The sequence below is a fragment of the Chelonia mydas genome, unplaced genomic scaffold, assembly GCF_015237465.2.
Source record: "Chelonia mydas isolate rCheMyd1 unplaced genomic scaffold, rCheMyd1.pri.v2 scaffold_104_arrow_ctg1, whole genome shotgun sequence".
Taxonomy (NCBI): Eukaryota; Metazoa; Chordata; order Testudines; family Cheloniidae; genus Chelonia; species Chelonia mydas.
Genome location: NW_025111241.1, coordinates 17,343 through 43,167, shown reverse-complemented (window position 1 = coordinate 43,167; position 25,825 = coordinate 17,343). Strand labels below are relative to the sequence as shown.

Sequence of the window (25,825 nt, the reverse complement as noted above, 5' to 3'; positions counted from 1 at the left end):
GGAGGATCTGGATGACCTTGTAAACTGGAGTAATAGTAACAGGATGAAATTGAATCGTGAGAAGTGTAAGGTCATGCATTTAGGGATTAATAACAAGAATTTTAGTTATAAACTGGGGACGCATCAATTAGAAGTAACGGAGGAGGAGAAGGACCTTGGAGTATTGGTTGATCATAGGATGACTATGAACCACCAATGTGATAGGGCCGTTAAAAAAGCTAATGCGGTCTTGGGATGCATCAGGAGAGGTATTTCCAGTAGAGATAGGGAGGTTTTAGTACCGTTATACAAGGCCCTGGTGAGACCTCACCTGGGATACTGTGTGCCGTTCTGGTCTCCCATGTTTAAGAAGAATGAATTCAGTCTGGAACAGGTACAGAGAAGGGCTACTAGGATGATCCGAGGAATGGAAAACCTGTCTTATGAAAGGAGACTCAAGGAGCTTGGCTTGTTTAGCCTAACTAAAAGAAGGCTGAGGGGAGATACGATTGCTCTCCATAAATATATCAGAGGGATAAATACTGGAGAGGGAGAGGAATTATTTAAGCTCAGTACCAATGTGGACACAAAAACAAATGGATATAAACTGGCCACCAGGAAATTTAGACTAGAAATTAGACGAAGGTTTCTAACCATCAGAGGAGTGAAGTTTTGGAACAGCCTTCCAAGGGAAGCAGTGGGGGGGAAAGATCTATCTGGCTTTAAGATTAAACTCGATAAGTTTATGGAGGAGATGGTATGATGGGACAACATGGGTTTGGCAATTAAATATTCATGGTAAATAGCCCCAATGGCCTGTGATGGGCTATTAGATGGGGTGGGATCCGAGTTACCCAGGAAAGAATTTTCTGTAGTATCTGGCTGGTGAATCTTGCCCATATGCTCAGGGTTCAGCTGATCGCCATATCTGGGGTCGGGGAGGAATTTTCCTCCAGGGCAGATTGGAAGAGGCCCTGGGGGGTTTTCGCCTTCCTCTGTAGCGTGGGGCTGGGTCACTTGCTGGAGGATTCTCTGCTCCTTGAAGTCTTTAAACCACGATTTGAGGACTTCAATAGCTCAGAGATAGGTGTGAGGGTTTTTTTGTAGGAGTGGGTGGGTGAAATTCTGTGGCCTGCGTTGTGCAGGACGTCAGACTAGACGATCCTAATGGTCCCTTCGGACCTAAATATCTATGAATCTATGAAACACAGACACACACTGGGAGACGGACAATCTGCCCACTGACACACACTACACACACGTTGAGACATGTGTGCACCACAGCACACTGGGACCCACACAGAAACACACAATGCTCGCACATACAAATGTACACACACACACACACACACACACCCCTCTCCCAAGGCAGACCCCCCCTCACCTCAAATACTCCCCAGTGGACCCACTGCCCGAGTCCTGCCCGACCAACTTGTGTGGGGATTTCCACACATGCCCCCAACCCGACGTACTGCCCCCTACAGGCCGGGCGAGACTCACCCCTCGGCCACACAGCGGCAGCCCCCCCTGCTCTGACCCACCAGCCCCCACTCCCCTCCCAGAGCCAGGGAGAGAACCCAGGAGTCCTGGCTCCCAGGCCCCCTGCTCTAACCCACCCGCCCCCACTCCCCTCCCAGAGCCGGGGAGAGAACCCAGGCGTCCTGGCTCCCAGCCCCCCCTGCTCTAACCCACCCACCCCTGCTCCCCTCCCAGACCCGGGGAGAGAACCCAGGCGTCCTGGCTCCCAGCCCCGCTGGTCTAACCCACCCACCCCTGCTCCCCTCCCAGACCCGGGGAGAGAACCCAGGCCCGCTGGTCTAACCCACCAGCCCGCACTCCCCTCCCAGACCCGGGGAGAGAACCCAGGAGTCCTGGCTCCCAGCCCCCTCCAGCTCTAACCCACCAGCCCCCACTCCCCTCCCAGACCCGGGGAGAGAACCCAGGAGTCCTTGGTGCTGGTTTTCTCCTGGTGACTAGTAAATAGTGCTGTGTGTGTGAATTATCCCTCCACAACATGAGTGCGCGCGCACACACACACACACACACACACACAGATACACCAACACTGACGCTGTGATAGGCTCGACACAGACATTCCCTAATCTACACACCCTGGGAAACACACGGCCACACACAGTGCGTCTGACACACACAGGGCAACGACACACTCGCACTGAGCTACACCCTGACACCGCCACTGACAGGCACTCGGTGACACACCCGAGACACAGGCGCGCACACACACAGACACACACAGACACACACATTCACACACACGGAGCTACACCCGGACACGCCTTACGGGACACTTCTGACACACACAGTAAGATACACACTGACCCACCCCCGTGAAACACTCACACTAAGATACACATAATGCCACACCCTGTGACACACCTCTCACACAGACACACACACACACACTAAGATACACACTTACACGTTGACACAGACCCACACAGGGATCGACTAATGCACACTCAGTGACTGACACATACACACGCAGAGCCAGGCACATGCTAAAAGAGACACAGGACGCAGTCACACTCTCACACACACACACACCTTAAGAAACACCCATACATGGACTCACAAACACACAGCCACACCCACTGACATGCACACGTAGACACTCACAGCAAGATACACATTGACACACACCCGAGGATACACACACTGACAACCCCAACACACATGCTCTGATACACACTGACCCACACGCACAGATCCACGAACACACACACACACAGACTGACAAATGCATGCCCGGACACACACTGACACACACACACACACACAGACCCACTAACACACACACACACTGATATCCTCAGACACACACTGACCCACACTGACCCACACAGTCACAGAGAGCTAGTCACACACACACCCTGGCACATGAGAGCGGGTCTCTCACACACAGATCTACTGACATTCACACACACACAGCATCACCTAGAGCCACTGACTCACACACCCAGATCCACACACACACAGAATGACACACCCAGATCCACTGACGCCCACGCCCAGAGAGCCAGCGGCCCCCCAACACACCCACACACAGAGTGACACACCCAGATCCACTCACACAAAGCCAGATCCACTGACACACACACAAATCCACACACACTCACAGATCCATTCACACACACCTCACACAGTGATACACCAATCCACTCACACACACACAGAGCGACACACACAGATCCATTCTCTCTCTCTCTCACACACATGCACGCACACACACAGAGTGACACACCCAGATCCATTCACACCTACACACACAGAGTGACACGTCCACATCCACACACACACAGACCCACTGAGAAGCCCACTCCCAGACAGCCAGCACCCCGACACACCCGCACACAGTGACACACCCAGATCCACTGACACACAAACACAAATCCACTGACACACACACAGCGACAAACACAGATCCACTGACACACACACAGCGACACACCCAGATCCATTCTCACATGCACAGTGACACAGAAATCCTCTCTCTCTCTCTCTCTCTCACACACACACACAGAGTGACACACAAATCCACTTTCACACACAGAGCGACACACCCAGATCCACTCTCTCTCTCTCACACACACACAAAAACACACACAGTGACACACAAATCCACTCACACACAGCGACAAACACAGATCCACTGACACACACACAGCAACACACCCAGATCCATTCTCACACACTCAGTGACACAGAAATCCACACACACACAGAGCGACACACCCAGATCCACTCACACGGACACAGCGACACACCCAGATCCATTCTCTCTCTCTCTCTCTCTCTCTCTCTCTCTCTCTCTCTCTCTCTCTCACACACACACACACACACACACACAGTGATTCACCAATCCACTCTCACACACAGAGCAACACACCCAGATCCACTCACACGGACACAGCGACACACCCAGATCCATTCTCTCTCTCTCTCTCTCTCTCTCTCTCACACACACACACACAGTGATTCACCAATCCACTCTCACACACAGAGCGACACACCCAGATCCACTCTCTCTCTCACACACACACACACACGCAAAAACACACAGTGACACACCCAGATACACACACACACAGTGACACACAAATCCACTCACACACAGCGACACACACAGATCCACTGACACACACACAGCAACACACCCAGATCCATTCTCACACACACCGTGACACAGAAATCCGCTCACACAGACACAGCGACACACCCAGATCCACTCACATGGACACAGCAACCCACAGATCCACTCTCTCTCACACACACACACACCCACAAACACACACAGTGACACACCCAGATCCACTCACCCCCCCCCACAGTGACACACCCAGACCCACTGAGACGCCCACTCCCAGAGAGCCAGCGCCCCCCTGTCCCCCCGAAACACTCGCACGCAGGGGAGGAATTGGGGGGGCGGGTGCGTCGAGGGGGGGGCAGGGCTGGGCCGGTGACCCCCTGTGCTGGCCGGGCGCCCCCTGCCCCCCCTTCCTACCTTCATGGGGGAGACGTGGGAGTGGGACACGTAGCCGTGGACGTTCTCGATCTGGGACAAGTTCTTCTCCGAGACGTGGACGAGCTCGGGGGCCTTTACCTGGTTGGGGAGATGCGCCGGGCTCTGCTCCAGGGGCGGGCTGTCCTCATCTTGGTAGCGATATTTCTGGGGGGGGGCGACAAGCGTGCGGTGAGCACCCCCTGCTGGCCCCCTTGGGCCCCCTTCTGCCCCGCAGCCCCCCCTGCTGGGCCCCTTCTGCTGACCCCTGTCTGCCCTGCGGTGCCCCCTGCTGGCCCCCCTCTACCCCACTGCATCCCCTGCTGGCCCCTCTCTGCCCTGCAGCACCCCCCTGCTGGGCCCTCTGTGCTCCCTGCTGGGGCCCTTCTGCCCCACAGCTCCCCCTGCTGGCCCCTCTGCCCCGCGGCGCCCCCTCTGCCCTGCTGCCCCCCCCTTCTGGGCCCCCCTTGCCCCGCGGCACCCCCTGCTGGCCACCTTCTGCCCTGTGGTGCCTTCTCCTGCCAAGTGGCGCCCCCTGCCGGCCCCTTTCTGCCCCACGGCACCCCTTGGCATCCTCTGTCGACCCCCTCTGCCTCACGGCTTCCTCTGCTGGCCCCCATCTACCCCAGCAGTGCCCTGCTGACCCCTATCTGCCCCACAGCACCCCCTGCTGGCCCCATCTGCCCTGCGGCGTCCTCTGCTGGCCCCCTTCTGCCCTGCGGTGCCTCCTCCTGCCAAGTGGTGCCCCCTGCTTGCCCCTTTCTGCCCCACGGCACCCCTTGGCATCCTCTGTCAACCCCCTCTGCCTCACGGCTTCCTCTGCTGGCCCCCATCTACCCCACAGTGCCCCCTGCTGGCCCAGTTCTGCCCCACAGCACCCCCTGCTGGCCCCATCTGCCCTGCGGCATCCTCTGCTGGCCCTCTTCTGCCCTGCGGTGCCTCCTCCTGCCAAGTGGTGCCCCCTGCTTGCCCCTTTCTGCCCCACGGCGCCCCTTGGCATCTTCCATCAACCCCCTCTGCCCCACAGCTTCCTCTGCTGGCCCCCATCTACCCCACGGTGCCCCATGCTGGCCCCCTTCTGGCCCGTGGAGCCCCCTGCTGGCCTCCCTCTGCTCCGCACTGCATGGTGCCCCTGCTGGCCCTCCTCCGCCCCCGTCACCCAGCGACCCCCGCTGGGCTTCCTGCCTCCCCTCCGACATACAGCGCCTCCTAGTGCTGCAATTGGATAGTGGGGTTCAGCACGGATTCAGCGGGACAGCGCCCCACCCCCCCCCGGACTCACACACACACACTCCCAGATGCTCTAAACACACAGCCTATCACACTAAAACACCCCAACTTCTCCACAGCGACAAAGACACCCCTTCCCCTCGGCCCCTCCCTGCCCCCCCAAATCACCGGCTCCCCCACCAAGCACCCTTTTACCACAGGGAGGGGGGTTTACACCCCAGTTCTAATCTGCACTTAAAATAGCGGGGTTCAACCGCCCTGTCTAGAGTCACGATCGGGGGGGGGGAGCCCCCATTGTGCCCGGCGCTGCACAGAGTGAGAGACACCCCATGCCCTGAACCGCTCACAGTCTAAACAGACAGCCGGTGGGATGGGAAACTGAGGCAGGGGACTTGCCCCTGTTTACACGACAAGCCAGTAACAGAGCTGGGATTGGCACCCCAGCTTCCTGAACCCCAGACCGGTGGGGTTCAGGACACCCTAAAGAACCAGGTATCATCCGTCGACACTTTGAGTCTCCCCCGGTTTTGAATCCCTCTCGCAAAAAAAACGCCACGCAGTAGAGAGCCAGAAAATGTATCCCGAGCAGGAGCTCAGGGCTTCCGCGGGAGTTCGCTCATTATTTTGTTAATGAAGCAAACGGGCCCAACATAATCAGCATTGTTCCCCACCGGAAAACTTCCATGGACAATAAATCAGGGAAACTGGTTTGAACCGTTCGCTAAATGAGACCCAACCCGGCCATCCACCCTCCGTAATGTTCTCTGGCATGCCACGCTGGGGGCAAACACGGCCATGTGGATTTTGCTAGGCCTGCAAAATCGAGCCTCGCCATTTTCCTATGCTGTAGGAAAGCGTAAACTTGTCCCTAGCGAGAGCTCAGGCCCCTCTCTGGAGTTAGCTCGTTATTTTGTTAATTAAGAAGAAGAGACAAAATCATTAGCGCTCTTTTTCATAAGCGAATCCTCTCACCCAACGACCAACAGGTCAACCCATTTTCGGTGGCTTAGGACTGGGATACAACCCAGCCGTCGGCCCCCAGCAATGGTCCCTGCATATGAAATTGGGGGCCAACAGGATGGATATTCCTAGTCTGGGGATATTAAGTCTCACCATTTTTGGACCATATCGACCTTAAAAACTCTGTACAGTGGAGAGGCAGAAATCTGGATCTAGGGTCTTCCTGGAGTGAGCGTGTTCTTTGGCTCGTTAACACAAGACGAGAAAAATAACGAACAGAGTGCATCATATCTGAATTCTACCCCGCAACGGTTCTCGGATAACATGGGAACCGGCATCGTGATGCCGAATAGAAGGATAGAGTACACAGGTGCATAGAATCATAGAATATCAGGGTTGGAAGGGACCCCAGAAGGTCATCTAGTCCAACCCCCTGCTCGAAGCAGGACCAATTCCCAGTTAAATCATCCCAGCCAGGGCTTTGTCAAGCCTGACCTTAAAAACCTCTAAGGAAGGAGATTCTACCACCTCCCTAGGTAACGCATTCCAGTGTTTCACCACCCTCTTAGTGAAAAAGTTTTTCCTAATATCCAATCTAAACCTCCCCCATTGCAACTTAAGACCATTACTCCTCATTCTGTCATCTGCTACCATTGAGAACAGTCTAGAGCCATCCTCTTTGGGACCCCCTTTCAGGTAGTTGAAAGTAGCTATCAAATCCCCCCTCGTTCTTCTCTTCTGCAGACTAAACAATCCCAGTTCCCTCAGCCTCTCTTCATAAGTCATGTGCTCTAGACCCCTAATCATTTTTGTTGCCCTTTGCTGGACTCTCTCCAATTTATCCACATCCTTCTTGTAGTGTGGGGCCCAAAACTGGACACAGTACTCCAGATGAGGCCTCACCAGTGTCGAATAGAGGGGAACGATCACGTCCCTCGATCTGCTGGCTATGCCCCTACTTATACATCCCAAAATGCCATTGGCCTTCTTGGCAACAAGGGCACACTGCTGACTCATATCCAGCTTCTCGTCCACTGTCACCCCTAGGTCCTTTTCCGCAGAACTGCTGCCTAGCCATTCGGTCCCTAGTCTGTAGCGGTGCATTGGATTCTTCCATCCTAAGTGTAGGACCCTGCATTTATCCTTATTGAACCTCATCAGGTTTCTTTTGGCCCAATCCTCCAATTTGTCTAGGTCCTTCTGTATCCTATCCCTCCCCTCCAGCGTATCTACCACTCCTCCCAGTTTAGTATCATCCGCAAATTTGCTGAGAGTGCAATCCACACCATCCTCCAGATCATTTATGAAGATATTGAACAAAACCGGCCCCAGGACCGACCCTTGGGGCACTCCACTTGACACCGGCTGCCAACTAGACATGGAGCCATTGATCACTACCCGTTGAGCCCGACAATCTAGCCAGCTTTCTACCCACCTTATAGTGCATTCATCCAGCCCATACTTCCTTAACTTGCTGACAAGAATACTGTGGGAGACCGTGTCAAAAGCTTTGCTAAAGTCAAGAGACAATACATCCACTGCTTTCCCTTCATCCACAGAGCCAGTAATCTCATCATAGAAGGCGATTAGATTAGTTAGGCATGACCTTCCCTTGGTGAATCCATGCTGACTGTTCCTGATCACTTTCCTCTCATGTAAGTGCTTCAGGATTGATTCTTTGAGGACCTGCTCCATGATTTTTCCAGGGACTGAGGTGAGGCTGACTGGCCTGTAGTTCCCAGGATCCTCCTTCTTCCCTTTTTTAAAGATGGGCACTACATTAGCCTTTTTCCAGTCGTCCGGGACTTCCCCCGTTCGCCATGAGTTTTCAAAGATAATGGCCAAGGGCTCTGCAATCACAGCCGCCAATTCCTTCAGCACTCTCGGATGCAACGCGTCCGGCCCCATGGACTTGTGCACGTCCAGCTTTTCTAACTAGCCCCTAACCACCTCTTTCTCCACAGAGGGCTGGCCATCTCTTCCCCATTTTGTGATGCCCAGCGCAGCAGTCTGGGAGCTGACCTTGTTAGTGAAAACAGAGGCAAAAAAAGCATTGAGCACATTAGCTTTTTCCACATCCTCTGTCACTAGGTTGCCTCCCTCATTCAGTAAGGGGCCCACACTTTCCTTGGCTTTCTTCTTGTAGCCAACATACCTGAAGAAACCCTTCATGCCCAAGTCTTTTTGTAAGAAGGGAAGGGAGCCGTTTGTCAGACCCCACCCAATATCCTGCGTTCTTTGGAAAGCTAATCGCTAATTTTTGAAGCCTAAGAGAGAGCTGAGTCCTTCTGAAATTCCAGCCCGGCTAATTTCAACACAAACCAGCGTCCAACAAATGGAAAACCACACACGTAGACCAGCTGACCCCATTTGGCAAGCCACCACTCAGGGCAAAGACCACTCAACGCAACGATGCCGACAGAAGTCCGACTCAATGCAGAGACGACCCAACACAAACTCCCGTACCAAGACGACCCAGCATGAAGAGGACCCAACGCACGGACAACTCAGCGTGAAGATGATCAACCAACAAGGCGGAAGATTGAATTTACAGGGCTCAAGGAGTCCAATGCTCGTCAACATCTGTGTCAATGATCTGGAGGAAAATGATGGGGAATTCATAGATCCATAGGCCTGAAGAGACCTTTAGATCATCTAATCTGACCTCCTGTGTAATGCAGGCCATTGAATTTCCCCCAGTTCCCCCTGTATTGAGCCCAATAACTTGTGTTTAGCTAAAGCAACAAGGTTGAACAAGGACAAGTGCAGAGTCCTGCACTCAGGACAGGAGAATCCCAGGCACCGCTACAGACGAGGGACCGAATGGCTCGGCAGCAGTTCTGCAGAAAAGGACCTAGGGGTGACAGTGGACGAGAAGCTGGATATGAGTCAACCGTGTGCCCTTGTTGCCAAGAAGGCCAATGGCATTTTGGGATGTATAAGTAGGGGCATTGCCAGCAGATCGAGGGACATGATCGTTCCCCTCTATTCGGCATTGGTGAGACCTCATCTGGAGTACTGTGTCCAGTCTGGGGCCCCACGCTACAAGGAGGATGTGGAAAAATTGGAGAGAGCCCAGCGGAGGGCAACAAAAATGATTAGGGGGCTGGGGCACATGACTTACGAGGAGAGGCTGAGGGAACTGGGATTATTTAGTCTGTGGAAGAGAAGAGTGAGGGGGGATTTGATAGCTGCTTTCAACTACCTGAAGGGGGGTCCCAAAGAGGATGGAGCTCGGCTGGTCTCAGTGGTGGCAGATGACAGAACAAGGAGCAATGGTCTCACGTTGCAGTGGGGGAGATCTAGGTTGGATATTAGGAAACACTATTTCACGAGGAGGGGGGTGAAGCACTGGAATGGGTTCCCCAGGGAGGTGGTGGAATCTCCATCCTTAGAGGTTTTCTAGGCCCGGCTTGACAAAGCCCTGGCTGGGATGATTTAGTTGGGGTTGGTCCTGCTTTGAGCAGGGGGTTGGACTAGACACCTCCTGAGGTCCCTTCCCACCCTGATCTTCTATGAGTCTATGAAAGCATCTTCCAGAAAGAGCATCACTGGAAGCCATCAGGAGATGGCGAATCCACCCCTTCCCTTGGGAGTTGGTTCCAATGGCTACTCCCCCCGACTGTTAAAAATTAGTGCCTTATTCCCTGTTTGAATTTGTCGAGCTTTCACTTGTAGCCTTGGTTTTAGTTCTACCTGTCTCCCCCAGGTGCAAGAGCCCTTTGGTACTTTGGATTTTGATCCCTGTAACCAGGTCACCCCACAATTGTTCTTTTCGGGAGCACCTTCAGTGTAAGGCATCTTCTCCAATCTGCTGATCATCTTTCTGGCTCTTCTCTAAGCTTCTGTGCGGCCAAATCACAGCACCTGTTCTTGGTTTTTGCCCAACTTGCCCTCCAATCCAGTTCCCTCTCTGTAAGGGTCCTCCTCTTTGCTATCCACGCCACCCGCGGTTGGACCATCTGGTGACTCTCCAAATCAGCATAAAGATGACCCAACACAAAGACCACCCAAAGCAATGACCCAATATGAAGACGACCCAATGCAATGGTGAGTCAGCACAAAGACCACCCAACACAAAGACCCAATGCAAAGATAACGCAAAGACCACCAAACGCAGACCCAACATAAAGACGACCCAACGCAACAGTGACTCAGAGCAAAGACCAACCAGCACAGAGATCTAATGGAAAGATAATGCAAAGATCACCCAACGCAAAGACCCAACACAGGGATGACCCATTGCAGAGGTAACTCAGTGCAAAGACCCAACACAAATATGACCCAAAGTGTCCCGCCTAAAACCTCCTTTTAGAGTTTTTGACAAACGGTTTTCCCGTCTCCCCTGTGAAGCGTCCCTGCTTCTCATGGGAAAGTTCAATGTTTTATTGAAAAACTCAATGCCCAGACTCTGAAAAAATTGGCGGGGGGGGGGGGGGAATGCTGCCACAGTAGCTCCTGAGAGTTGGCGTTCAGGTGCTGATTCTGGGGTTCCCCAACTGGGCTATTCGTCCCATGATGCACCACAGTGAGGGCCATCCATGATGGCATGGGAAGAGGGGGGGAAACGCGGTGCATTGTGGGAGATGTATCCAGCCAGGGAGGAGGGGCTATAGAGGAGCATGGGCCCTGTCATCAACAGCTCCCAGGAAGAATTTCCGAATTGAAATAACAACGCAAGGACTGTGGTAAGGTCATGCCGGATAAACAAGAGAAGCATGGGACCCCAAATCAACAGAGCACAAGTGGTTCGTTGAAAATTACACCTAATTGGCAGACAAGATAATGAAGACTTGGGCTATTCCACCCATCCCGTCCTTTAGGGGTTCTTAAAAGAAAAGACTTTGGGGGAGAAATCTGCCGACAAACACTGCAGCAAACTTCACCATCATGGCAGCCGACCCACCATCTCCTGGGACCCATAACACTGTTGGGTTTGCGAGATCAAAGTGAAGAAAACCATACAAACCGACTACCTGACCCCATTCCCCAAGCTGCAACCCAACAAAAAGACGGCCCAACACAAAGGCCACCTAACACAAGGACAACCCAATGCAATGACCCAACATAAGGATGACCCAACACAAAGACAAATCAATGCAAAGACGACCCAACACAAAGATGACCCAACACAATGACCCAACATAAGGAGGGTCCAACGCAAAGACAACCCAACACAAAGACCCAACATAAGCATGACCCAACACAGAGACAACCCAACGTGAAGACAACCCAACACAAAAATGACCCAATACAAAGACCCAATGTAAAGACAACCGAACACAATGACCCAACATAAGGATGGCCCAGTGCAAAGACAACCCAATGTGAAGATGACCCAAAACAAAAACCCAGTGCAAAGATGACCCAATGCAAATGCGACCTACTGCAAGGACGACTCAATGCAAGGACAACCCAACACAAAGACAACCCAACACAAAGACCCAACATAAGCATGACCCAACACAGAGACAACCCAATGTGAAGACGACCCAACACAAAAATAACTGAACACAAAGATCCAATGCAAAGACAACCCAACACAAAGGTGAGCCAATGCAAAGTCCCAAAATAAAGATGACCCAACACAAAGATGACCCAATACAACCCCTACTGTCTTCTGGGTTCCCAGGATCTACCCATAGCACCATTAGCCCCGCAAGATCCGAGTGAAGAAACAACACAAACATACTAGCCGACCCCATTCCTCAAGTGGCCACCCAAGAGAAAGACCACCCGAGGCAAACACCCAACACCATAGGTGCTGACTTTCTAATGTGCCGGGGTCGGGGGGTGCTCCCCCTGGCTCTGCCCCAGGCCCTCCTCTATTCCACCCCTTCCCCCAAGACCACACCCCTACCCTGCCTCTTCCTGCCCCATTACGTCCCCTCCCATGGGCACACCCCGTCCCTGCTCCTCCCCCTCCACCCCAGCGTGTCCTGCAAGCCATGGAACAGCTGATCCGCAGCGGGCGGGAGGCGATAGGAGGAGGGCAAGGTGCTGATTGGCAGGGCCACCGGTGGACGGGAGGCGCTGGGGCGGGGGGAAGCTGATGGGGGGCTGCTGGTGCGTGCTCAGCACCCACCTTTTCCCCCCCATGGTTTCTCCAGCGGTGGAGCACCCACAAAGGCTGCGCCTATGCCCAACACAACACATTGTCCTGCCCCATCCGGGACAAGAGACGGACCCAGAGGGAAGGAACAGAACAGGGAATCATCAAGTGATCCATCCCCTGTCGCCCATTCCCACCTTCTGGCAAACAGAGGCTAGGGACACCATCCCTGCCCATCCTGGCTAGTAGCCATCGATGGACCCATCGTCCAAGAACTTCTCTAGTTCTTTTTTGACCCCTGTTCTAGCCCTGGCCTTCACAACATCCTCTGGCGAGGAGTTCCCCAGGTTGACTGTGTGTTGCGTGAAGAAATACTTCCTTTTGTGTGTTTAATTCCAGCCACGAGGCTGCAAGTGAGAGGCATTTTCTCTCCTCGCTGGCCATTTCCCTCCCCCTCCTGTGCGGGTTTGTCTTGTTTTGGCCTCACAGGAAACGGGATCGGACTTTAGCTCCAGCCCGGCTCAATCTTCTGCGTGTTCCCCCCAAAAGGACAGTTATTACTATCTTTAATCCCGGCTAAAAGACGGTCAGACAAGAGATTTTTTCCGGCTAAAGGGGCAGGGAACACGGGATGTTGGCAAAATTAAAGCCTTACTTAATACTCGACCTTGCCAGTGTTTCAACTGGTTTCCCGGCTCGTGAATAGAGGGGGTTTATCCGGGCGTTTGCTGGGGGGACAACGCAGGCCGGGGTTTTTGGACCCCTAAAGCTTCTCTCCGGCTGTTTAGTGGGGGGACAGTTTCGGGGTCACCTTAACCCCTTTGGGACCATCCGAACCAACGCCACCGATTCCCAGCTGATGGGGCCGGGCGCTACACAGACCCCCAGTATGCAACAGGATAATGACACAAAGGGCCGGAGGGGAAACCGAGGCAGGGAGTCAGGGCAGAACCGAGAATTGGATTTCGAGGTCCTGATGCCCCTCCCAGAGCTGGGGAGAGAACCCAGGAGTCCTGGCTTCCAGCCCCTCCTGCTCTAACCCACCTGACCCCACTCCCCTCCCATAATACACATGAACCCCAAGAACTGACCCCCCTTTCACACGCCATCTTTGATCTGCTGCCAGGACAGACGGAGAAGAGGGGAACCCCTAGGAGAAGGGAATGATGGGAAGGGGGCTGCAGGTCGGGAGTGAGGGGCAACGGCAGAGTTGGGGGGCCCAGGGCAGGGATAGCAAGGTCTCTCCCCAGCCCCCGACATTGGCCTGCCCCATGTGGTTCCCACCCAGCTTCCCTGGTCTCAGCGGATTAATTCCCTTAATCCCCGACGTGCAGGCCTCCAGGACAGGCTAAGGACACAGAAGCCAAGACTGAACACAGCTTGGAAACTGCCCTGCCCCCTAACCCAGCCCCACAGAGCCCCCGAACCCAGCCCCACAGAGCCTTCCAGCCTCCAGAGCCCCTAACCCAGCCCCCAACCCAACCCCCACAGCCCCTACCCCCTAACCCAGATCCCATAACCCCTCTGCTCCAGCCCCACAGAGCCCCCCAGCCCAGCAGCCCCCAACTCAGCCCTCCAGAGCCCTCCAACCTGGCGGGGAGGGGGGGAAGCTGGGGGTCAAATTCAATTTCCAGCCAGTATCCAGCATCTGACCCTAGTGACTTTCCTAAGAAACCGCCGCTCAGCCGGTACCGGTGTCCCAGCCGGACCGGTACCAGAACCACCGCTCAGCTGGTACCGGTGCCCCAGCCGGACCGGTACCAGAAACGCCCCTCGGCTGGTACCGGTGCCCCAGCCGGACCGGTACCAGAACCGCCCCTCGGCCGGTACCGGTGTCCCAGCCGGACCGGTACCAGAACCGCCCCTCGGCCGGTACCGGCGCCCCAGCCGGGCCGGTACCAGAACCGCCGCTCGGCCGGTACCGGCGCCCCAGCCGGACCGGTACCAGAACCGCCCCTCGGCCGGTACCGGTGCCCCAGCCGGACCGGTACCAGAACCGCCCCTCGGCCGGTACCCGTGTCCCAGCCGGACCGGTACCAGAACCGCCCCTCGGCCGGTACCCATGTCCCAGCCGGACCGGTACGAGAACCGCCCCTTGGCCGGTACCGGTGCCCCAGCCGGGCCGGTACCAGAACCGCCCCTCGGCCGGTACTGGTGCCCCAGCCAGACCGGTACCAGAACCACCCCTCAGCCGGTACCCATGTCCCAGCCGGACCGGTACCAGAACCGCCCCTCGGATGGTACCGGTGCCCCAGCCGGACCGGGACCAGAACCGCCCCTCGGCCAGTACTGGTGTCCCAGCCGGACCGGTACCAGAACCGCCCCTCGGCCAGTACCGGCGCCCCAGCCGGACCGGTACCAGAACCGCCCCTCGGCCAGTACCGGCACCCCAGCCGGACCGGTACCAGAACTGCCCCTCGGCCAGTACCGGCGCCCCAGCCAGACCGGGACCAGAACCGCCCCTCGGCCGGTACCGGCGCCCCAGCCGGACCGATACCAGAACCGCCGCTCGGCCGGTACCGGTGCCCCAGCCGGACCGGTACCAGAACCGCCCCTCGGCCGGTACCCGTGTCCCAGCCGGACCGGTACCAGAACCGCCCCTCGGCCGGTACCGGTGCCCCAGCCGGACTGCGACTATAACCACGACCCAGCCCCGGGCCCGGTCAGGCTCGGCTCCGTGTGCCCCGAGCCGAGGCAGCGCCAGACCCCCAGACGGCAGGGCCACCCCACAACCCGAGCCCACCCGGATCAGAACCGGGGCCCTCAGCACATCCCCCCGCGCCCCCCAGGGACCCTCGTCCACCCCCCAGCTCGTTCCCCTCCAGGATCACGCTCCCCTCCCCCCAACTCCCCTGTCTTCCAGCCCCCCCCACTCAAACCTGCACCCCCCCCAGATTCCAATTCACCCCCCTCTGCTCCGCTCCCCCCTCCCAGCCCAGCCCGGTCCCCTTCCCTTACAATCCACTGCCCACCCCCCCCGCTGGGTCTCACCCCCCCAACCCATCAGACTCCCCCCCCTTAGTCCCCCCAAGGCCCCCCCCCCGCGGTACCTTGCACCCGAACATCAGGGACAGGGTCCGGTTGCTGCAAATGACTTTGCATTGGCATACGACGGGGGGGAAGCACCCCAGCTTCCTGAAGGGGGGGGACACGCCGTTCAGCCCCATGGCTCCCCCCCCCGGCTCCGCGGCGCCCCCTACCGGCCCCTCCCCCCCACGCCGGGGCGGGGCGGGCCCCCCCCGCCTCCCCCCGCCCGCCGCCTCCCTCCCTGCGCCGGGCGAGGAGCCTCTGGTCGGTTCGGTGTCCTTCGAGTGATCTTCGCCCCCCCCGCTCCCCCCCGCGGCCGGTCCTCCCCCCACAGCCCTCCCCCTCCCTCCCCTCACTTCCTCCCCTTCCCTCCCTCCCTCCCCTTCAGCCCTCCCTGCTTCCCCCTCCCTCCCCTCACTTCCTCCCCCCCAGCCCTCCCCTTCATCCCTCCCCCCTTCACCCTCCCCCCCCACTTCCTCCCCCCCAGCCCTCCCCTTCCTCCCTCCCCCTCCCTCCCTGCTTCCCCCACACGCATCCTCCCCTCCCTTCATCCCTCCCGCCTTCATCCCTCCCCCTCCCTCCCCTCACTTCCTCCCCCCCAGCCCTCCCCTTCATCCCTCCCCCTTCACCTTCCCCCCCCTCACTTCCTCCCCCCCAGCCCTCCCCTTCATCCCTCCCCCTCCCTCCCTGCTTCCTCCACACGCATCTTCCCCTCCCTTCATCCCTCCCGCCTTCATCCCTCCCCCTCCCTCCCCTTCATCCCTACCCCCCCCGACCCTCCTCTTCAGCCCTCCCCCCTTCCTCATCCCTCCCCCTTCCTCCTTCCGTCCCTCCCCCGCTCTGCCTTAATCTCTCTCCATCCCTCCGCCTCCCCCCACATCCCTCCCCCTTCATCCTTCCCTCCCTCCCCCTCCCCTCCTCCATCCCTTCCCCCCTCCCCTCACTTCCTCCTTCCCCCCAGCCCACGCCTTCCTCCCTCCCCCTCCCACCCTGCGGAGCCCCCCGCCCCGCTCCCTGCCCCACAGCGCCCCCTAGCGCCGCCCTGGGGCCAATGAATATCATGGTATTTCGAGACCTAAACCACCAAATACACACAGAGCCAGAGCCAGGAATCCTTAAAGATTTCTGTGAGCTGCACGTCCTGGCCCATGGACAGAGAGTGTGTCTGGGGATGGATGGATAGATAGATAGATAGACAGAGGGGGCATATGGGGATGGATAGATAGATAAAAAGAGAGGTGGGTGGGGATAGATAGATAGATAGATAGAGGGGGTGGATGGGGATAGATGGATAGATAGATAGATAGATAGATAGAGGGGGTGGATGGGGATAGATGGATAGATAGATAGATAGATAGATAGATAGATAGATAGATAGATAGATAGAGGGGGTGGATGGGGATAGATGGATAGATGGATAGATGGATAGATAGAGGGGGCGGATGGGGATAGATAGAGGGGGCATATGGGGATGGATGGATAGATAGATAGATAGATAGATAGATGGGGTGGATGGGGATGGATAGATAGATAGATAGAGGGGGCATATGGGGATGGATGGATAGATAGATAGATAGAGGGGGCATATGGGGATGGATGGATAGATGGATAGATAGATGGGGGGCATATGGGGATGGATGGATAGATAGATAGAGGGGGCATATGGGGATGGATGGATAGATGGATAGATAGATGGGGGGCATATGGGGATGGATGGATAGATAGATGGGGGGCATATGGGGATGGATGGATAGATAGATGGGGGGCATATGGGGATGGATGGATAGATAGATGGGGGGCATATGGGGATGGATGGATAGATAGAGGGGGCATATGGGGATGGATAGATAGATAGATAGATAGATAGATAGATAGATAGATAGATAGATAGATAGAGGGGGCGGATGGGGATAGGTAGATAGATAGATAGATAGAGGGGTTGGATGGGGATGGATCGATCGATAGAGAGGGAGGGAGGGAGGGAGGGGGTGCACAGGGACAGATAAAGGGGGTGTGTGTGGAGTCACCTGGGGGAAATGCCACCCAGCCGGAGCCCGCACCCCGAACCCCAGGTTGGACCCCCCTCCCACACCCAAATTCCTCCCTCAGCCTGCACCCCCTCCCGCCCCCAAACTCCCTCCTGGAGCCCACCCCCCGTCCTGCACCCCAACCTCCTGCCCCAGCCCAGGGAAAGTGAATGAGGGTGGGAGAGAGTGAGCGCTGGAGGGAAGGGGGGTGGAATAAGTGGTGGGCGGGGCCCCAAGGAAGGAGTGGGCGGAGCCCCAAGGATGGGGCGGGGCAAGGGCTTCGGTTTTGTGCCCTCAGGAAATTGGCAGCCCCCCCCCCCCCCACGCTGGCCCCACAGCACCCCACGGTCCCATACACAGACAGCATCACACTCGCTCACAAGCGTTCGCCATCCGCCGCACGCTCACCCAGTCAAAGAATCGGGCCCCTGGTGCGGGTCACCCACCGTCTCTCTCTCTTTCACCCCCCCAGTATCTCCCGCACCCAGAGACACACTCACACATGTACACGCTCCTTGCCACACAATCCTCAGACACACCGACACAATGGGCCCAGACTCAGTTCCAGCGGGGCGCATCACAGTCCCTCACATACACACACACGGTGACGCAATCCCAGGTATACACACCGTGACACAATGCCTTCCCTGTGTGCACACAGCCTGACACAACCTCAGCTACACACACACTGACACAATCCCAGGTGCACACACACACACACACAACCTCAGCTACACACACACTGACACAATCCCAGGTGCACACACACACACGCACTCTCTCAGCTACACACACCCTGACACAATCCCAGGTGCACACACACACACACACTCTCAGCTACACACACACAGACACAATCCCAGGTGCACAAACACACACACACACTCTCAGCTACGCACACCCTGACACAATCCCAGCTATGCACACCCTGACACAATCCCAGGTGCGCACACACACACGCACACTCTCAGCTACGCACACCCTGACACAATCTCAGCTATGCACACCCTGACACAATCCCAGGTGCACACACACACACGCACACTCTCAGCTATGCACACCCTGACACAATCCCAGCTACACACACCCTGACACAATCCCAGGTACACAAACACACACGCACAATCTCAGCTACGCACACCCTGACACAATCCCAGGTGCACAAACACACACGCACAATCTCAGCTACGCACACCCTGACACAATCCCAGGTGCACAAACACACACACTCTCAGCTACACACACACAGACACAATCCCAGCTACGCACACACACACACACCCTGCATCACAATCCCATAAACACTCACACACACATTCACACCAACACTATCCCCCCCACACCAACACAATCCCAGGTATGCACACACCTCATAACAAAATCCCTCACATACACACACACAGTGACGCAATCCCAGGTATATACACCTTGACACAATGCCTTCCTTGTGTGCACACACCCTGACACAATCCCAGCTACGCACACCCTGACACAATCCCAGGTACACAAACACACACGCACAATCTCAGCTACGCACACCCTGACACAATCCCAGGTGCACAAACACACATGCACAATCCCAGCTACGCACACACTGACACAATCCCAGGTGCACAAACACACATGCACCCTGCATCACAATCCCGTAAACACTCACACACACATTCACACCAACACAATCCCAGGTATGCACACACCTCATAACAAAATCCCTTACATACACACACACAGTGACACAATCCCAGGTATATACACCTTGACACAATGCCTTCTATGTGTGCACACACCCTGACACAATCCCAGCTATGCACACCCTGACACAATCCCAGGTGCACAAACACACAGGCACAATCTCAGCTACGCACACCCTGACACAATCCCAGGTGCACAAACACACACGCACAATCTCAGCTACACACACAGAGACACAATCCCAGCTACACACAAATACACACACCCTGCATCACAATCCCGTAAACACTCACACACACATTCACACCAACACTATCCCCCCCACACCAACACAATCCCAGGTATGCACACACCTCATAACAAAATCCCTCACATACACACACACAGTGACACAATCCCAGGTATACACACCTTGACACAATGCCTTCCCTGTGTGCACACACCCTGACACAATCCCAGCTACGCACACCCTGACACAATCCCAGGTGCACAAACACACACGCACACTCTCAGCTACGCACACCCTGACACAATCCCAGGTGCACACACACACACACCCTGCATCACAATCCCGTAAACACTCACACACACATTCACACCAACACTATCCCCCCCACACCAACACAATCCCAGGTATGCACACACCTCATAACACAATCCCTCCTGAACACACACACACACACACACACACACACACACAACTCAATATTAGACACCCACCCTGACCCACTCCCACACATAGAACGTGCATAGACCCCCCCCTCCCAACACACCCGTCCCCCCAAGCAGGGCCCACAACACCCACCAGAGGTAACACCCACTTGAGTCGTGTCTGGGGGCACCCGTCCCTGTATGACCCCATGTCCCCATGATCTAGAACCAAGAGGTGCTTATCATGGTGCCGTACAAAGCCCCAAAGACGGGGGGGGTCCCCCTCCCTGGTCTCTCTGGCCACAGGATTAGCACAGGCAACGTACGAATCCATCACCAAAGGAGCCGCTCCAACTGACTCAGAGACGCCCATAATCCATTTAGGGGGGGCAAAACTACCCCTTGGGTTAGCGCCGCTCACCATCCCTCCTTCCCCCCTACTTAATTAACTAAACTAATCTAAATTGACTCCACATGGTCGCTTAAAGGGGGCCAGCTAATCAAACCTGTTTTGTTAACTGGCTACATCAATTCATTCATTAAAGGGTTTGTCTACATGGGAAATAAACCCAGATTAATGGAAAGTGGGAAATTAATTCAGATTAACGGGAAAACAGGTATTTAATCCCAAAGAAAGGACATTAGAAATTTACTGTGGATTAATGGAAGATGGGAATTTAATCCAAATTATGAGATGGTGGGAATTGAATCCTGATTAATAGAAAGTGGGAGATGAATCCAGATTAACTGATTGTGGGGATTTAATCCGGATTATCAAATGGTGGGAACTGAGACCTAACTATCAGAGGGCGGGAACTGAATCCATATGAATGGAAGGTGGGAATTGAATCCAGATTAACTGATTGTGGGGATTTAATCCAGATTATCAAATGGTGAGAACTGAGACCTAACTATCAGAGGGCGGGAACTGAATCCATATGAATGAAAGGTGGGAATTGACTCCAGATTAGCAGAAAGTGGGAGATGAATCCAGATTAACTGATTGTGGGGATTTAATCCGGATTACCAAATGGTGGGAACTGAGACCTAACTATCAGAGGGTGGGAACTGAATCCATATGAATGGAAGGTGGGAACTGAATTCAGATTAACTGATTGTGGGGATTTAATCCGGATTATCAAATGGTGGGAACTGAGACCTAACTATCAGAGGGCGGGAACTGAATCCATATGAATGGAAGGTGGGAATTGAATCCAGATTAACTGATTGTGGGGATTTAATCCAGATTATCAAATGGTGAGAACTGAGACCCTAACTATCAGAGGGCGGGAACTGAATCCATATGAATGAAAGGTGGGAATTGACTCCAGATTAACAGAAAGTGGGAGATGAATCCAGATTAACTGATTGTGGGGATTTAATCCGGATTACCAAATGGTGGGAACTGAGACCTAACTATCAGAGGGTGGAAACTGAATCCATCAGAACCGAAGTTGGGAATTGAATCTGAACGTTCAGATTGTGAGAACTGAATCCAGATTAAAGGAAGGTTGCAATTTAATTCTGATTAATTGAAAGTGCGGATTGAATCCAGATCAATGGCAGGTGATTTCACCCAGATTGACAGAAAGTGAGAAAATAATATGGATTATCAGAAAGTGTGATTTTAATCTGGATTAAGATCCAGCCATGTGAACAACACTCCCATGAATCTGGATTAGTATAATTCACTTCCAAAGCAGAGGAATTTCCAAATAGAGTGTCCATCTGAATAGCGATGGCTGACAATGTCCTCCCGTAACCAGGGAGTTAACGAGCACAACGAGAAGCAATAAGTCATAATCCTGTATTGGGGGAAGCGGTAGACGTGGTATATCTTGACTTTAATAAGGCTTTTGATACCATCTCGCGTGACCTTGTCGTAAACCATCGAGGGAAATACAACCTAGATGGAGCTACTAGAAGGTGGGTGCAGAACTGGTTGGAAAACCGTTCCCAGAGAGGAGTTATCAGCGGTTCACAGTGGTGCTGGAAGAGCATAACGAGTGGGGTCCCGCAGGAATCGGTTCTGGGTCTGGTTCTGTTCAATATCTTCATCAGTGAGTTAGTTAATGGCATAAAGAGGGCACTTATAAAGTTTGCGGACGATATCAAGATGAGAGGGGTTGCAAGTGCTTTGGAGGACAGGATTAAAATTCAAAATGATCTGGACAAACTGGAGAAATGGTCTGAAGTAAATAGGATGAAATTCAACAAGGACAAATGCAAAATTCTCTACTTAGGAAGGAACAATCAGCTGCCGACATACAAACTGGGCAATGGCTGCCTAGGAAGGAGTACTGCGGAAAGGGATCTGGGGGTCATAGTGGACCACAAGCTAAGTATGAATCAGGGGAGTAACCCTGTTGCAAAAAAAAAGCGAACGTCATTCTGGGCTGTTTTAGCAGGAGCATCGTAAGCCAGACACAAGAAGTCTCTGCTCCTTGAAGTCTTTAAACCACGATTTGAGGACTTCAATAGCTCAGACGTAGGTGAGAGGTTTTTCGCAGGAGTGGTGGGTGAGATTCTGTGGCCTGCGTTGTGAAGGAGGTCAGACTAGATGATCATAATGGTCCCTTCTGACCTAAATATCTATGAATCTATGAAAAAGTAATTTTAAGGCCCGGCTTGGCAAAGCTTGGCTGGGATGATTTAGTTGGGGGTTGGTCCTGTTTTGAGCAGGGGGTGGGACTAGATGACCTCCTGAGGTCCCTTCCAACCCTGATCTTCCATGATTGTATGATTCTAATTCTTCCGCTCTGCTCCGCGCTGATTAGGCCTCAGATGGAGTCTTGTGTCCAGTTCTGGGGGCCACGTTTCAGGAAAGAGGTGGACAAACTGGAGAGAGTCCAGAGAAGAGCAACAAAAATGAGGAAAGGTCTAGAAAACATGCGCTATGAGGGAAGACGGAAAAACTTTATTTAGTCTGGAGGAGAGAATCATAGAATCATAGAATATCAGGGTTGGAAGGGACCTCAGGAGGTCATCTAGTCCAACCCCCTGCTCAAAGCAGGACCAATCCCCAATCAAATCATCCCAGCCAGGGCTTTGTCAAGCCTGACCTTAAAAACTTCCAAGGAAGGAGATTCTACCACCTCCCTAGGTAACGCATTCCAGTGTTTCACCACCCTCTTGGTGAAAAAGTTTTTTCTAATATCCAACCTAAACCTCCCCCACTGCAACTTGAGACCATTACTCCTTGTCCTGTCCTCTCAGACTCAGAGGGGACGTGATCACAGTTTTCAAGTACACAAAAGACTGTTACGCGGAGGAGGGAGAAATTCATTTCGGATTGAAAATGAAACGACTCTAAACTTCTGGTGAATCAAGAAGTTCGGGGGGTGCGGGGGGGAGGGAATCGGTTCGCGTCCAACTTTTCGCTTTCAAGGCTTTTGAAATTTTTCGCATGGTTTTATGCACTGCAAACGGAAGGATCTTGTAGGGGGGCGGGGGGAAGTACGCGAAAACCCTGAACATGGCAAAAATGGCACGAACCCTTCTGGTCTTTGCAGAGCGTTCGGCAGAAGTTTGGGGTTCGGTGTAGCTGACGTATACTTTTGCCGATTTTGTAAAATGAATGTAGTTACTGGATTTTTTTTGCAGACTTGTTTATTTATTTATGGTATCTGTACTTTATTTCACACCTGGCAGCTTAGTTTGCCAAAGGGTCATTTTATTCGTGCAATGGTTGGCAGGTGTATTCATTCATTTTTGCCAGCATTTTAGGTACATAGCGCTTTTACGTCTGCAGAGATGGTTTCTCTTTACTTTTGCAGAATCATAGATCATAGAATATCAGGGTTGGAAGGGCCCTCGGGAGGTCATCTAGTCCAACCCCCTGCTCAAAGCAGGACCAATCCCCAATTTTTGCCCCAGATCCCTAAATGGCCCCCCTCAAGGATTAAACTCACAACCCTGGGTTTAGCAGGCCAAAGCTCAAACCACTGAGCTATCCCTCCCCCCATGTTTTATTTACGTTCTTATTTCCCTTGGGCAGACATTTATTTCTCCCATTGTATTTTTGCAGCTTTTTTAAAATTTATTTTACTGATTTCATGCTCCTTTGACCGTTTTTTTTGTTGCGTTTTTGTGGGTGTGTGTGCAGAATGCATTTGTTTTAATTTTGCAGGTTCCTTTGCTTGTTTCATTGTATTCTTGCAGATTAATTTTTTAGGCATTAGCTCTTGTTTATTTTACTTTTTGCAGATTCTTAATTTCTTTTCTTCATTTTATGTTTGCATTTATTCTGCAGATTTTTAAAAGACGGCTTTATTTTGGCAGGGTATTTTTATTCTTTTCCCTTTTGCAGATTCTGCCCCCCCTCCCAGAATTTGTGTGTACGGTTGGTTTGTCGTCTTTTGGGTGGTTTTTTTCCATCCAAAACAATTCAGCAAAATCTAGGGAGGGACATGATCATTCCCCTCTACTCGGCACTGGTGAGGCCTCATCTGGAGTACGGTGTCCAGTTTGGGGCCCCCACTAGAGAAGAGATGTGGAAAAATTGGAGGGCAACGAAAATTATCTGGGGCACATGACTTATGAGGAGAGGCCGAGGGAACGGGGGTTATTTAGTCTGCAGAAGAGAAGAGGGAGGGGGGATTTGATCGCAGCCTTCAAGTACCTGAAGGGGGGTCCCAAAGAGGATGGCGCTCGGCTGGTCTCAGTGGTGGGAGATGATAAAACAAGGAGCAATGGTCTCACGTTGCAGTGGGGGAGGTCTAGGTTGGATATTAGGAAACACTATTTCACCAGGAGGGTGGTGAAGCACTGGAATGGGTTCCCTAGGGAGGTGGTGGAATGTCCTTCAGATGTTTTTAAGGCCAGGAGTGACAAAGCCCTGGCTGGGATGATTTCGTAGGGGTTGGTCCTGCTTTGAGCAGGGGGTTGGACTAGATACCTCCTGAGGTCCCTTCCAACCGTGAGATTCTATGAACTAAGTTTCCAGTCAAAATTCAGTTGAGTTGCAAGGGTCATGGTGGATTTGCCATCACAGGCAGGTTTTAAATCAAGAGTGAATGGTTTCCTAAAAGATCTGTTTGAGGTATGAATTCATGGACGTTTTCCTGTGCTATCCAGGAGGGCTGACTTGATCAGAAAAGTCCATGGAATCGATGACTCAATAAATCGATTTGCATTTTCCCCCCCATGAAAAAGTTTAAATTTCATTTCTTCCCACCTCCATGCAGGTCCCATTTCAACATTTCCAAGGGGACGGAATCTAATATTGCAGAGCGAACAACCGATTCTTTTCCCCCAACGGTTTGTTGGTGCGATTCCTTCTTCGGGCGACTCCTGAAGTTTCACTGTGTAGTAACTAGACCCTGCACGTATCAACCGCACGTGAACTCGCTGTTTGCGGGGGGGAAACCATCTTATTCTGTCAAAACTCCCCAGGCAGACGCTCCCTCCTGAAATCACAATTTTATGTTGCTAGAATTCCTCCGCTTTGGAAGTGAAGCAAACGAATGGGTTAATCCAGATTAATTTCCTCCATGTAGACAAAATTGTGGTTCTTCATGGAAATGACCTTTGCCTTCCAATGTCTAATTTGCGGCATTAGAATCGAATTGGTCATAGATTCTTTGCATCCTAGATTTTAAGGCCAGAGAGATAACTGGGTCAAACTCTGGACTGAAGATCTGGGCAAAATCATCTCACCTGTGTTCATAGAATCATAGAATATCAGGG

The 25,825-nt window shown here is 53.6% G+C and overlaps 1 protein-coding gene across 1 annotated transcript in view; it reads right to left on the bottom strand.

Annotated features, from left to right (window-relative positions):
* Positions 1–4,454: 4,454 nt before the first annotated feature.
* The window catches only part of LOC119564960 (disks large homolog 2), a gene marked incomplete at its 3' end in the record, with an annotated part of 31,880 nt that continues 10,509 nt past the window's right edge, over positions 4,455–25,825 (bottom strand). The window contains exon 2 of the mRNA XM_043537590.1: positions 4,455–4,666. Coding sequence (XP_043393525.1) covers positions 4,455–4,666 — 212 coding nt within the window. The remainder of the gene's footprint in view (positions 4,667–25,825) is intronic.